The following is a 15,446-nucleotide window of genomic DNA, read 5'->3' on the forward strand; positions in this document are numbered from 1 at the left end:
AGTGAATGTTGACATTTCATCTGAATTGGCGCATTCTTGAGATTTATTCCACTAGAACCATTTTGGGCTAAACCCATCAATTTTTTTTGTCACTGGAAAATAGTACTTTCCTCCCTGTGGTATTATAAGACCTGTCTTAATTGAGGAAAAGCTGCTAATTAAGTTTCGCTAATTTTGTAATAAACCTATTTTAATTCTTATATAGTCTTAAAAATAAAATCCCCCTGTTATTTTGCTTTGTAAAAACTTATTGTGAAGCAGCAAAATAAGGAAATGTTGAATTTTCTAGCAGCAACTTCACAAAACTTCTAATACGGCTGATAGCGAACATGAAACAGTAAAATAAAGCAGATATGGAAGGTACAAACAGGATGCAGGAGAGAAACTGAACTCCAAACCACAGAGATTCAGTTAGAAGCTACAAAAGCACTGAGAGCTGAACACACAGAGGGCTCTAGTTTCCCGGCGCAGCGCAGGGTGGCGAACCCCGCGCAGAGCTAGTTTGAAGCAGCGCAACCCGAGGCACGCTCAGTTTGGTAGTTTGGCAGACCGAGGTGCGCTGAGATGGGTGTGGCGGCGCAGCAGGGGGAGGTGTCGACAGATCCAGCTTGGCGCAGTGACAGTTTCGTGCCAAAAGGCTTCGCCGAAGGTGCGCTAAAAGCTCGCCATCTGAAACCAGGTCTATCAGCGCAGGGGGAGCGCAGCCGGTGTAAGCCGAAATTTGGCTGACCGGCGGACAGTGCGCACACGTCACCAAAACCTCACAGGCAGGTTTCCATAATGGTCTCCTGCAGACAGAGGTGAGTAGAGTCCCACAACACATGGTTAGTTTGAGGGGGTATAACAGGTCGGTGAGACGTCACCGCTACCCCCTTGAGTGCGGGCGGCCCGGCTTTTGGACCTACTTTGGAGAACTCAACTCAACTCAACTCAAACTTTATTTATAAAGCACATTTAAAACAACCAAGGTTGACCAAAGTGCTGAANTCGGTGAGACGTCACCGCTACCCCCTTGAGTGCGGGCGGCCCGGCTTTTGGACCTACTTTGGAGAACGAGTAGGTGCGCAGCTCGGCGTGGCACCGCGCACCTAAACCGATAACAGAAACACAAATCAGTGCTTGACTGGACGCGGCTAAAAGTTACAGAGTAAAAGGCCCACAGTATTGTACCTGTGCTGCAGCAGTAACTTCATTCGCAGACTGATTTAGCATAGCTCGTGCACCATAAAGACCAATGTCACACTGTAGACTAATTAACAGACAGATTAAACAGAGGAGCAGCTCTGTGTCTCTGAGTGTTGATGGAGAACCTGTGAGTGAATGTACGTGACTTAAGTGATAATGTTCATTAATGTGCACTGTCCCTTTCTAAATGAAATAAAAAAATTAAAAAAAAAAAAAGTGCTACAGCAACAATATTAGCTGCTCTATCAATTTAATTCTCCCAACAGTCTCCCACCATGGCTAGTGGATTCCAAAATCTACCAACCAGACAATAATTGTGTTTTTGGTTGGTGAGTGAGGCAAATTTGCAGCCACTTGCATATTTTACCAGCATTTGGCCGGTGGCTGGTGCCTGCACACGCTAAAATCCTAACCAAATCTCTTTTTAATTTAACAGTAAATTGACTTTGTTCTTTGTCTGGATGACTTATGAGATTACTGAACATTTAATTGTCAAAGAACTTGATATGTGAGCTTGCTGCTTGATAAGTTAAATGAGTGGATGCCCGGTCTGCAAAGAGATGACCTAACTTTATCATTTCAGTAACACAGACTTTATAAAAGTATAGCTAAATTCATAGCCTACAATCTATCAGTTGACCAATAAACTGCGCAGCGTGCAGGGAACCCTAGTATGTGAAAACTGCTGTCAGTGCTCATCTGTATCCATCCATCTATTATCTTCTCCTAGGTCTTGCATGAGGTTGCTGTTTGATCACTGAAGCAATGGCCAGTCCTAATGATCTACAGTTCCAAGGTAAAGATTGTGTAATTCAACCTTAATCCATCAGTTTATTTTTTTGCATGAAATTATACAGGATACATGCATCCATCCATCCATTTTCATCTGCTTATCCGGGCCGAGTTGCAGGGGCAGCAGGCCAAACAAAGCATCCCAGACATCCCTCTCCTCAGCAACACTTTCAAGCTCCTCCTGGGGGACCTCAAGGCGTTCCCAGGCCAGATGACATATGTAATCCCTCCAGCATGTTCTGGGTATGCCCTAGGGCCTCCTAACATTGGGACATGCCTGAAACACCTCCAATGGGAGGCACGATGCTCGAACCACCTAAACTGACCCCTTTTGATGCAAAGGAGCAGCGGCTCTCCTCCAAGCTCCCTCCAGATGTCCGAGCTTCTTACCTCATCTCTAAGGCTGAGCCCAGCCCCCCCCACAGAGGAACTCATTTTAGCAGCTTCTATCTGTGATCACATTCTTTCGGCAGTACCCAGAGCTCATGACCATAGATGAGGGTTGGGACATAGGTGGACCAGTAAATCGAAAGCTCTGCCTTGCGGCTCCTCAGCTCCCTCTTCACCACGACGGTCTGGCGCAGTGCCCGCATCACTGCAGAAGCCGCACCAAATAGCAAATCCATCTCATGCTCCATTCTACCCTCACTCTTGATCAAGACCTCGAGACATTTTCTGACAAAGGGTGGTCTTGCTTCTTTGAACAGTAAGGGGTGAAATGAGACATCCCTTAAGATGGTGACCAGATCAATTTCTGGGTTACCAGTGGAGCAAGGAGCAGCATTGAGTGTCACTTTTTTATTTCTGTAGGACAGGGCACCTGGGTTCAGACAAAAGCGAAAGTGCAGGTTAATCTTCTCAGGGCAGCTGTTCTAAAATTCAATCCAGATCAGAATGATCCAGATTTGGAAATTCCATTTTTTGCTATTCAGAATCACCTAATCCACTTTAATTTTTCAAAGCAACATTGGATCAAATCACCCTGATCCACACACAAAGTTTTCAAGATAACCAGATCTGGATAACCAGTGGTCTAAATGGAACTACATATCACAGTGTAGGCAGTCTGCCAACAAACACGCTACAGTTACCACTTATCACCATAGTTGCTGCCAAGGAGAACAAACAGGGATCTTTGAAATTCTAACTTTAAATAAGTTTTGGTTGATTTTGACAGCTATTTGGGTGATTATTATATTTTATGAATGTTTGACCAAATTCAAACCTGTGTTACATTATGTTCCTGAAATCCACCCTGAATCAAACCTTCTGCTGGGATCAGGATAATCCAGATTTTTTGGATCAGAGGTATCCCAATCCTAATAAAAAGTTTTCAACAACACCTACTGAAGGTTTTATTCAGATCAAAACCAAGACTGGATTACATGATCTAAGGATTTCAAAATCCTTTTTTCTTTTGAACTGCCCATTTCCAAGATTTGATCTAATTTGATAGCTGAAATCCGATCAGATTACATTTTAAACAACTGGGCCTTGAGGAAACAGCAGTAGGGTTTAAGAGAGACCGTACCGTTTGTTCCAGGTTTTTGTTGATGTTTTCAAAAATACTGATAACCAATATTTATATGATGAGTTGGCTGTTAAGGAGCTCATTTTTGAATGCTAAAAATTAGCAAAATGATGTGACCCTTTTTTGGGAATAATTTTGCGTATTGTTTGTATTTCAGATGAGATTTTCTGTCAATGGATCCCCTCAGAAAATCAGACTGTCCGGTTATAAGCCCTCTGTTAATGTTTCTGTCCAATCAGCCAATAGAAAATAAGTGGAAAATTTGATAGGGGTTACTTTACCACACTAAATACATATTGACCATTAAAATGCATATTAATTGTGCGAAGCGAGAGAGCCCGACTGAGTTGAACTGGCTTCAGGTACTGGCCTGAAGTACAACTGTTATGTACACAACCAGGCTTGTAGTAACACAGCCACTTTACTATCTCCCTGTGTTTCTCAATGCATGTCTTAAGAGTTTGAGGAAGCAGCAGAGCTGTTGTCTGCAGACCCGGGAGCCTCCACACTCAGTATGTCTGCCTCAAACACCAGCACGACAGCAGCAGCAGCAGGAGGAGCAGGAGGAGAAAGAGAAAGAGGGGAGGATGTTAAACTAGATCTCTCAGAGGATGAGGAGGGTCAGGAGGAGAGTTCAGAGGTGTGTAAAGTATCTGGGTTGACTCATCATGACACAGTTTCTAACAGAGTCTCGATGTTTTGAATGAACACAGCTGAAAGATGTGTGTGCTTCCAGCTGTTAGGAGGACAGAAACCAACTGGTGGCTTCTGGACCTTTGGGTATTATCAATCTTTCTTCAATGTGGACACAGTGCAGGTATGAGCCACTCCCTCTCTACAAATACACTTTTTATACAACTGCAGGTGTGACTGAACAATGGATACATGTGATTTTTTTTCATGATAAACCTAGCTCAAAGAATATATGAGTTTCTTTTTTTGTTGCTTGACATTCCTTTATGTGATGCAGGTACTGGACAGAGTTAAGGGGTCAGTGATGCCATTACCTGGAAGAAACTTTATTAAACACCACCTAAGGAGTAACCCTGATCTCTATGGTAAGCCAATGGAGTTGGTTAAATATATCATATTATACATTCCCTTGTGTTTTTCTTTATTTTCTCTAGATGAAAGACCTTATGGTTAGATGTTTTATGTGCTATTAACGGTCTAGTGTTGAGGATTTAGTGGCATCTAGTGGTGAGGTTGCAAACAGCAACCAACTGAAACTTCTGTGGCCAGCGCAAAAATGTTAAATGCAAGTGGCCCTATTTAGAGCCAGTGTCTGATGTGTCAGTTCTTGGCTACTGTAGAATAACATGACGGACTCTGTGGATGAGGACTCACTCTGTGTGTAGTAGTTCCAAGGTAACAAAACACAACAATTCTTAGTTTTAACATATCCCCGTAAATCCTACACTGTGAAGCTTTAAAGCTAGATTTACAGTTGTGTGTGGGATATACATATATATGGGACATACACACGTCTGCGTAGGGTCCAGTGTTTGCATAGACTACTGTAATATTTCCCCTGTAACAGTATGCAATTCACATTCCATTCAATAATATATGGTCCGCATCCTTTTTATTTTAAAAAGTTGACTGCATTGATGAATTAATTACTTATTTGAAAGCACCTTATAGTCTCCTGTGTGTAGTGTATAAGAATAACATGAGGAAGGAGTGCTCCGCCGCAGCCGCTGTGTTGTTATTTATGTTATGCCAGCAGAGGAGCTGCGAGTAGCCTCTCTCTCTGTTAGTTCCGGTGAAAGCCAAGATACTGGGCAGGCCAGGCACAGGATTTTAAAAGACTGAGCAAAGAGTTATTTTCTGCACTACAGAGGTGTTTCAATTTGGTTAATGCTGCCACATCCGCATTGCGATGCAATTAAGAATCAACGCCCCCAGCCCCGGCGTTAGGGGGTTAATTAGGGGGGCAATGCCCCCCCGGCCCTGCCTTCTTGCCCCCCCATTGGCTGTCAGAGGGGTAAGGAGTTTTTTTCCTCCTGAAAATAATTTAGACTAGTTATAACTTGTTTTGTGTGTCAAATTGTATTAATTCATATTCAGTTAATCAGTAAAATTTAAAATACAAAAAATATTTTAATTTTATTTAATTTGATACATCTCGGCTTGTGTCACTTGACGCGTGCAACGTGCGTACTGCTGCAATTGGTGCTGACGTAAGTATGTTTACGTTCACATTTTTCTACCGTCTATGAGCGAGAGGAGATGTGTGATTAAAAACGGAACGGAACTATGGATATAAGGGAATTCTTCCGACCACCGCGACCTAAAACTGCCTCCAGTAGGGCAGAGCAAGCTGAGGAACAAGCGACAACGGAGCAGGAGCACTTTATCCCCGCGGAGAAGGAGCAAGCAGCTAGCAACGTTAGCTACACAGAGGCACAAGCCCCCCCAGCGGAGCCGGCGCGTGAGCAAGCAGATTATAGCGCCAAACCCAGTGATAATGACCGGTGTCCTTTGCCGTCACCAGGCCCAAGCTGCAGCGGACTTTCTAAAACACAAGGTCATGGTGGCCCTCTGGATGATCTAGGTGAGGACAAGCCCGCTCAGGTCATTTTGAATAAGTTTCCCTCTCGCCTTTTCAAAGGTCAGAAACGTTCATTTGTTGCCCTGTGGTACAACCGTAGAGACTGGTTAGAGTACAGTGTTAAAGCTGACGCGGCATTTTGTTTTGCATGCCGAAAGTTTGGGACTGTAGATTCTGTGTTCAAGAAAACTGGCTATTGTGACTGGAAACACGCAGCAGAGGATTGCGCAAGCATGCGGAGTGTAAAGAACACATGGAAAGTGCAGCAAAGTGGCGAGAGACAGAGAAGAGGGCTGATTCAGGACAGGAGGTTTCCACCCTTGTGAATGAAGGCCAACTAGCTAGAAATCGGTATTACATCGGTGCTATTATCGACATGTTACAATTCCTGGCCATAAACCGATTGCCTCTCAGAGGGAGTGTGGAAGCATTTGATTCTCAAGGTGATGCAAGCTGTGGACTTTTTTTGTCATTGTTTGAGTACACAGTGAGAAAAGACCCAGAGCTTGAGAAGATACTGCAAACAATCCCACAAAATGCCAGATATACATCTCATGATATACAAAACGAACTACTCAAGATAATGAGTGATATTTTAACTCAAGAAATTGTACATGAAGTCAGTGATTCATGGTTTACCATTAAAGTTGATGACACCCGAGACCCCACTGGCTGTGAAAACATTTCTATCGTGATCCGCTTTGTAGCAGAAGATTTGGAAGTTAGGGAGCGTTTACTAACTATTGCTACTGCAGATGGGGGAGATGCCAAAACCCTTGCAAACACTATAATCACAGAGCTGCGCAGAGTTGGTTTAAGTACATCTAAAATTCTCAGTCAGGTGTATGACGGAGCATCGGTCATGTCCGGGAAGCATGGGGGTGTTCAGAAGATACTGCAGGACACGCTCGCCAGAGAGATACCCTATGTAAAGATAAGATAAGATAAACTTTATTGTCCCGCAAGGGAAATTCGTCTTGGGCAGTATAGTGCAAACAGCTGCAATATTCACATACATACATACATACATACATACATACAATCAACACAGACAAGTTGCCAACATAGTGCGCTGACTGTGTTACAGTTTCAGACTACTGTTGCAAGAGTAGTGCAACCGTTTCCCTTGTTTGTAGGGTTACAAACAAGGGAACTACAGGTATTGCACTGGCCTATCTCAAAGTGCAAGTGAGTGCATATAAAACAGATAAATACAGGGGTCAAATAAAAACACCAGTAAACCAATTAAAATTATATTAAATCAGTTGCGGGACCATAGTGCAAATAAGAACAATACTAGATGAGAACAACAATAACCAGACCATTTAGGCATAAATAGCCCTCCGCACATACGGCTCAACCAGGGGGGCATCGCAGGTCCAGCAGGTGAGCAGGCAACCACCTATTAGCATAATTGAGGAGAATTCAGTAATAAGCAATAGTAAACAGTGATTAACGGTGAATTGACGGTGAATTTGACGGGCAGGGGATCAGCAGCCATAAGCCTCCCCCCTGCCCACGTTATATGTTCCATATAGAATTACCAGAATGGAGGTGGGTCCACCACAGTGAGCCCTCCCCACCACCCGACCGAGGTCAGGTGATGGGATGGAGGGGGGGCTGGGTAGTGGATCCGCAGCAGTAAGCCCCCCCCCACTAGGGTAGTGGGGAGGCTTACTCACCTCCATTCTGGTAATTCCACGAGAGGTGTTTGTTTGTTTGTTTAATAATAGAATGGAATAGAATGTCCATTGTTTTAATCATCAGCTCCACCTAGTTGTGATAAATGCAACGTCAAGCGAGGGAGCAATAGAGGACTTTTTTGGAGTTTGTGGGTCTCTACAAATTCATTAAGAAACCCACTGTTGCAGTCCACTATAAAGGAGACAGGCTAAAACGTCTGCTGGAACAGCGGTGGACTGGCCATCTAGCTACCGTCACAGTTGTGCTCAAGTCATTTGATGACATTTTCTCTCTGTTGTCAGAGATTGACAGCAATCGTGCCTTTGGAACTGACTTATGAATTGAGGCAGCAGGTCTGATTCGAGCTATTTCAGAGCCAAGCTTTGAATTCATTGGACGCTTTGTGCAGAAGATTTTGCAGCTGCTTGATGCCCCCAACAAAATGCTTCAGTCAGAACAAATGGATTTGTTCTCTGGGATGCGCTTAGTGAAAAGTGCATCTGAATGTGTTGCGCAACTGTGCTCAGAAAGTGAGTTTAACAACATCATGGGACAGTGTAAGGAGACAGAAAGCCCACAGAAGAGGAAGAGGACTGTTAACCTGGACAATGTCACGGATTGTCAAGACATTCCACAGCGCACTGGAGGCTATGCCAAGTGTGATGACGGCCTTTAAACATGCTCTGACATTTGGAGCATCAACAGCCATGTGTGAGAATTCTTTCTCCACTTTAAAAAGTGTTCTCACAGACAATAGACTCAGCATGCCGCACCAACGAAAAGCACATTTAGTGCAGCTGGCCTTTGAAAGGGACTTAACGAAAAGATTTGCTACTGAATGGAAGGGGGCAGTAATGAAGAGGTTCAACTCTGGGAGACGCCGACTGCAGCTCTACTAAGTGGTGAGTAGCCTAAGCTATTTAGCTAAAGGGGGTGTGATATTGTGATTGATATTGCACTGCAAAAACTCAAAATCTTACTAAGAATATTTGTCTTATTTCTAGTCAAAACGAATCTCGTTACACTTAAAATAAGACCCATCACCTAAAAAGTAACTTGTTTTTAGACAATTTTCACTTGTTTCAAGCAAATTTTCACTTGAAATAAGTAGAAAAATCTGCCAGTGGAACAAGAAAATAAATCTTGATCCACTGGCAGATTTTTCTACTGAACTGAACGCTGAACGATGCCTCACATAACAAAGGACAATAGCCACATATCGGACAGCATAAAATACAGTATGGTATACACAAGAGCTAAATTTCTGAATTTTAAAGTGACCCAAAACATGACTAACAATGTATGACAAGGTCACTGACTTCCAGGAAAAGGCTGGATGACAACTGTGAATAGAGCGGTGACAACTGGAGAGACAGTGGACAGCTTATAGAGACGGCAGCCAAGGCAGGGAGGGTTAGCAACCCAACCTGCAGGTTTTGAGAGGGAGCGCCCACAACCCTTGTTGTATCTTTATTTCATTGATACAGTAATGCATGTGATATTTATAGTTCATTAATGCAGTAAGTTAAAAACGTACAGTTGAAAAGGGGTTAAAATATTACAAAGAAGTCATTAATTTAATTTGGTGTTTTGAGTTAAAGATTATGAACAATGAGTCATACAGACCACAAGGTGGCAGTAGTGTTCTACACTAGAGTTACAAGTAGGAAAAAAGGGAAGTAAACAGAAGAGAAGAAGTTGTTAGCAGACACCACAGACACGTTACATGAAACAATGAATGTTGAGCATGTTCCCTGTAACGCTGCAGTTTGTTCAGTAAAATGTTGAACGAAGAACATGGGCGTCCGGTCATCTTTTTGTAGAAGTTACAGCTAAGTCTTCACAATTTTTTGGTGCCGAAACCCGGGAGACAGAAGATTAATGAAAGACGGAGTTAGCCGATAGCTGGAAACAGGAAAGGATAATGTAAGTTGTGACTGCCTGCAAGACTTGTTGTCCATGTTGTTAGCTAAGGAACAGAATCTCCGGGAATTGGATAAAGAAATTGAAAAGGAGATACCAATGGACGAGCTGCAGGCGGACATAGTGAAAACTGTGGATTATCAGGACAGCGTAAGTCTCTGGAAAGCCCGTGCAACAAGGCTAATTGAAAGAGAGGAAGCAGCAGCGGCACAATGGAGCTCGCCTCGGCTGAGTGATGTGAGTACACATTCAAGCAGACTGAACAACAGATCGTCAGTGAAGTTACCCAAGCTGTACATTAGGGCATTAACGACTTTGATTTTTTTCAGGTCGACTTATCTGTCAATAAAGTCTAAGTCAAGTCGACAAGTCATTTGATGACGTCATCACATTGACGCGGCGGAGGAAAGTGAAGTATCTCCACACGTGATGTGTGTCTGTCACTCTCAACATACCGAACCGAACATACTCGGGCGTACTATTAGCGAAGCGGACTCCGCGAGGAATGTCCGCAGTCATTCGGGCTTTCATAGTCGAGCGCACTTCCGTGTTATAGTTTCCTGTAAAAATGTCTGTGAAAAATCCCCGCGATGTGAAAAATACATGCCGAGCAGTCACTGGTGCGTGGAGTGGAGTCCGTGCGGTCGTAAAATCTGAGCTTTGCGCGCACAGGGCTTGCGGACGTCCACTTTGAGTCCGCACGGACCTCTGCGGAGTCCGTTCCACGTACGTTCAGAGGCAGCGATTGCATTCTGTACACAAGCACAGAGAGAGAGAGAGGAGGAAAAAACACACGACTTGTCGACTCCTCCCGGGGGGTGTCGACCTTGTGCCACTGACGTCGACACGTCGACAAATCGACTTTTCTGTCAATGCCCTACTGTACATAAATAAATATGACGGTGAAATAGCGATGTGGCAGGAATTTTGGGTTCAATTCGAGACTGCTATCCATGAGAATAGAGAGCCGAGTAAAATGGAAAAGCTGACATATCTCAAGTCATATCTCGTGGGTCCAGCAGCAAGAGCCGTGGCATGGCTAAAAATAACAGAGAACAATTATGATGTCGCATGTCAACATGCTGAAGGAGAGATTTGGAAGACGAGACCTGGTGGTGAGTGCGCACATGGCTAAACTGCTAAACTTGACCCCAGTTAAAAAATCCTCAGACATTGTTGCTTTAAGACAGCTGTATGATGAGTGCGAAGTCCAGATTAGAGGCTTGGAGTCCCTCGGAGTAGTTTCAGATACATATAGAGGATTGCTGTGTCCCATATTACTCCAGATGATCCCAGATGACCTTGCTCTTGCTTATACACGCAAAACAGATTCAGGGCATGAGCTGGAGGTCCAAGAGCTCATCAGTTTCCTACAGCTGGAAGTTGAAAGCAGAGAGCGTGCTATGCACTTAACCAAAGTGGGAACCCTTAACAAAGACTTACAACCTGCTCACCAGCATCATTATAAGCCAGATTCAGGGAGTGGAAAATCCAGAAAACCAAGCCTCCCGTCAGCTGCTACTCTCCACACAAGCAGCTCAAACTCTCCCAGAGGCTGTTTATTCTGTGACAGTACAAGCCATACATCAGAACTGTGTACAGATGATACAGTCAGCACGCAAAAGGAAAAGTTGAAGAAAATGGGGAGGTGTTTTGTGTGCCTAGGACAACAGCAGGTTGCTAAATTCTGTCGAACCAAGAATGTCTCATGTAGCAGCAAGTGTGGACGGAGACGCCACCCCACGATGTGCGACAAGGATGAGCAGACAGAACCCCCAAATAGTGCTCAAGAGACAACTGACACTGTCATTTCTTCTGTGGCTCCCCACACAGTAAAGACAAGCACAGGAAAATCAAATACAGTTCTACTGCAAACAGTAACAGCGTGGGCAGAAGGACCAAGGGGGAAGAGAAAAGTGCGCTGCCTGATGGATGGAGGAAGTCAGCGGAGCTTTGTCCTGCAGAAACAGGTAAAGACATTGGGATTACCTGTCGTGAAAAGAGAGACTTTAAAGCTCCACACTTTTGGCAGTGAAATTCCAGCAACAATGGAACACAGCATTGTGAAATTAGTCCTGCTAAATATTGACAACAAAGAGCTAAATACTGAGATCGAAGCTGTTGAAACGTTGCAAGTGAGCTCCGCCATCATGCAGGTCCCTAGAGAACAAATCCGGCTGCAGCTAGAGAAAAAAGGGCTGCCATCAGCAGATGTTTCAGGCAGGAGCGATGAAGAGCTGGAGCTGTCAGTTCTGATAGGCGCTGACTACTACTGGAAAATGGTGTCTGGCAGAGTAGAAAGACTATCAGAGTCCCTGGTTGCCATAGAAACCATATTTGGCTGGACAGTGCAGGGACCAGTGTCCATGTCCAGCATGAAGATTGGCATCGAGCAAGCCACACAGGTTTCAAACCAGCAACGAACATTCTGGGAAATAGAGTCGCTAGGCATTTCCAGCAAAGGTGAGGAACAAGCTGATGACGTGGAAGCTCAGCAAAACTTTGACAGGTCAGTCAGATACACTCAAGGGAGATATGAAGTGAAATTGCCATGGTGACAGGATGCCCCAGAACTCCCAGACAATCTGAGAATTGCCAGGAAAAGATTTGAAGGGCTGAAAAGAAAACTAAAAACTGACGTGACGCTATTCAAAAGACACAGTGATGTGATTCAGGACTGTCTTCAGCAAGGAATATGTTAAGATGTTCCAGACACCAGACACACAGCAGGCACTGAGAACAACAATGTCAAGTACTATCTACCTCACCATGCTGTAATTAGAGAGGACAAGGCAACAACCAAGGTGAGAGTTGTTTTCAATGCTTCTTCACATGAAGACAGCTGTCCTTCTCTCAACGACTGCCTGCTCACTGGACCAAATTTAAACCCGGACCTCCTAACCATCTTAGTGAGATTCAGGCTGCATCCAATCGCATTTATGGCAGACATCACTAAAGCCTTCCTGCAAATATCTGTTGCTGACGAGGACAGAGATGCTTTGAGGTTCCTGTGGCTCACTGGACCCCCCGATGCTGCGGACACCAAATCACGCACACTGAGAATGACTCGCGTGGTGTTCGGAGTGTCATCGAGCCCATTCTCGCTTGCAGCTACAATCCGGAACCACTTGAATGGGTACCAAACAAGTCACCCACATGCGGTTAACACTCTGAAAGACTCCCTGTATGTTGATGACTTTATCGCCAGCTCAAGTGATGTTGAAGGTGCTTTTGCACTAACCACACAGGCAAGAGAAATCCTGTCCACCGCTGGCATGAACCTCTGTAAGTGGGCCACAAATTCCTCCGAGCTGAAAGCTAAGTGGCTGCAAGGGGATTTCGACTTCACTCTAGAACCTGAAGCACATGGCTGTGTGTTAAAGGTGCTCGGCCTAGTATGGAGACCAGAGACTGACGACTTTGTTTTCAACCTCAAACATCTCATGGACAGTTTCAAAGACAGAGTGAACACAAAGAGGAGTGTCCTGCAGTCGTCAGCTAAGATATTTGACCCCATGGGATTTCTGACGCCATTTACAATAAGAGTGAAATGTCTCTTCCAGGATATGTGGCAAAGGGGCATCAGCTGGGACCAGGAGCTGCCAGATGACCTCACTCAAGGGTGGCAGCAATGGTGTATGGAGCTGCTCCAGCTGCATCAGATAGCCATTCCCAGGTGGTGTGGAACTGACGAACTGCAAAATGGACGTGGCCTTCATGTGTTCAGTGTGGCAAGTGAAAGGGCCTACAGCGCAGTAGCATATCTCCAAGGACAAACAGCTGAGGGAAAAACTGTGAGCAGACTTATCATGTCCAAGTCAAGAGTTGCACCCATTAAGAAACTCACCCTTCCACGCCTTGAGTTAATGGGAGCTCTGGTTGCAGCAAGGATGGGAAACAACCTGTTAAAGGCAATGGACATGCACACGAGCCAAATACGCATGTGGTCAGACTCCATGATAGTCATCCAGTGGATTCGCAGCTCAGCGCAAAGATGGAAACAGTTTGTCGCAAATAGAGTTAGATACAGAGATACAGTCACTGACCCCGCCAGAAACCTGGTCACACTGCAGTGGGAAGCTTAACCCCGCTGATCTCACCACAAAGGGTCAGACTGCCTCAAACCTGAAAGAAGAAGAACCCTGGTGGTCAGGACCCCCATTTCTGAGTTCAGTAATTCAGCCAGAGCTATCTACTGAAGAGCTCTGTGAAGAGGAAGTAAAGGCTGAGCTCAAGTCAAACCATGTCACAGTCCATCTGAGTAACGCAGAAAATACATCACCAGATCCCCTATTAAAGCTGGAGAACTACGGCAAACTAAGGACTGTATTCAGAGTCACGGCCTGGATTAAATGATTCATCCACAACTCTCGCTCAAGAGAAAAAAGACAAGGAGAGCTGACAGCCAAGGAGCTGGCTGAAGGACACTGGATATTGGAGGCACAAAATCAGAGTTTCCAGCGAGAGATAAGTGAAATGAAAGCAGGACAAGACATACACAAAGACTCAAAAATCAGAGACTTGAAGCCGTTTCTTGATGAAAATGGGTTAGTCTGTGTGGGAGGGAGACTGCGGCATTCAAACTTTAGCTTCAGTGAACAGCATCCGTGGATCTTGCCTTCCAATCACAGACTCTCTGAAATGCTGATCAAGCACAGAGAGAGACTGGTCCGATCAGTAAAGACATGTCTGAGGAAAGTGATGGGAAGAACTTCACTGAGCTTTGAGGAGCTATCATCCCTATTAGCAGAGGTAGAGGCGACAATTAATTCAAGACCACTCACCTTTGTCTACAATGAACCAGAAGAACCTCAACCTCTGTCACCGGCTCACTTCCTGATTGGAAGGCGATTCTCCTCCTTGCCACCTAAGCCCTTTCATGCTGCCAAGCAAACCCTCAACTCCAGCCAAGAGGAACTGACTCAGAGATGGAAATATCGTTAGTGCCTTCTCAACGACTTCTGGACTCGCTGGAAAAGGGAGTATTTACTGGAGCAGAGATCCGCCCACACCAGAAACACTCCACGCTCTACACCTCTAAAGGAAGGAGATCTGGTGCTTATTGGAGATGACAAAATGCCACGCCAGATCTGGAAAACTGGGATGATCAATGAACTGTTCTCGGGAAGAGACGGACTTGTGAGATCCTGCGCTGTGCGCACATCAGACAGGACAATATTAAGAAGACCAGTTCAACTCCTATATCCTTTAGAGACTGCTTAAACTGTCTTCATGAGGATGTTGTATCTTTATTTCATTGATGGGTCAATGATGTGACGCTACTTTTTTTGTGTTCATATGGTTTAGTCAAATTTAAAAGGGTTAAAATTTGAAAATAAATGTATGATTAACTTACAAACTTTAATTTTGTGTGGATCCAGTATAAAATTTTTGCTTTTAATACATTTTGAGAGAATATATTAGAGGATAATGGCAAAAATGTCTAAGTGGTGTAACCATAAAAACTTGCACCAAATAATTAAACTTGCTTAAAAACACTAAAATTCTCAATAAAAAAAAACATTTCAACTAGTTTGGCATGATCTTTAAATTATTACTTTTTTATATTCAATAAAGGTTATGAAATACAATTGTTCTAAATATGAAATTTAATTTGGGGAATCATGAAAGTCAAGTAAACTACATGAAGTGTCAAGTGGTGTAACCACCATTTAAGAGGCCGTTTTGTTAATATTGTAAAGAAGGCCATGTGACAGGAAATGGTGTTACAGAGAAGGACCTCTGATGATCACAACTGCTGCATGACAAGGTTAGAAT

General features: G+C 44.2%; 2 protein-coding genes across 5 annotated transcripts in view; both read left to right on the top strand.

Moving 5' to 3' along the window:
- Positions 1-15,446, top strand: part of yipf2 (Yip1 domain family, member 2) — a 64,679-nt gene that overhangs the window by 8,710 nt on the left and 40,523 nt on the right. For both annotated transcript variants that reach the window (XM_050070304.1, XM_050070303.1), the window contains exons 2-5: positions 1,916-1,981; positions 3,967-4,148; positions 4,245-4,325; positions 4,479-4,566. In XM_050070304.1, the coding sequence (XP_049926261.1) occupies positions 1,951-1,981; positions 3,967-4,148; positions 4,245-4,325; positions 4,479-4,566 (382 nt within the window). In that variant the 5' untranslated portion in view covers positions 1,916-1,950. The remainder of the gene's footprint in view (positions 1-1,915; positions 1,982-3,966; positions 4,149-4,244; positions 4,326-4,478; positions 4,567-15,446) is intronic.
- The window catches only part of LOC126406100 (uncharacterized), a 12,847-nt gene continuing 7,081 nt past the window's right edge, over positions 9,681-15,446 (top strand). For 2 of the 3 annotated variants that reach the window (XM_050070269.1, XM_050070270.1), the window contains exons 1-2: positions 9,681-9,905; positions 9,998-15,271. In XM_050070269.1, the coding sequence (XP_049926226.1) occupies positions 10,730-12,226 (1,497 nt within the window). In that variant the 5' untranslated portion in view covers positions 9,681-9,905; positions 9,998-10,729 and the 3' untranslated portion in view covers positions 12,227-15,271. Of the gene's footprint in view, positions 9,906-9,997; positions 15,272-15,446 lie in introns of those variants that run through there. The other variant, XR_007571634.1, reaches the window with a different exon arrangement.

The sequence above is a fragment of the Epinephelus moara genome, chromosome 18 (genome assembly GCF_006386435.1).
Source record: "Epinephelus moara isolate mb chromosome 18, YSFRI_EMoa_1.0, whole genome shotgun sequence".
Lineage (NCBI taxonomy): Eukaryota > Metazoa > Chordata > Actinopteri > Perciformes > Serranidae > Epinephelus > Epinephelus moara.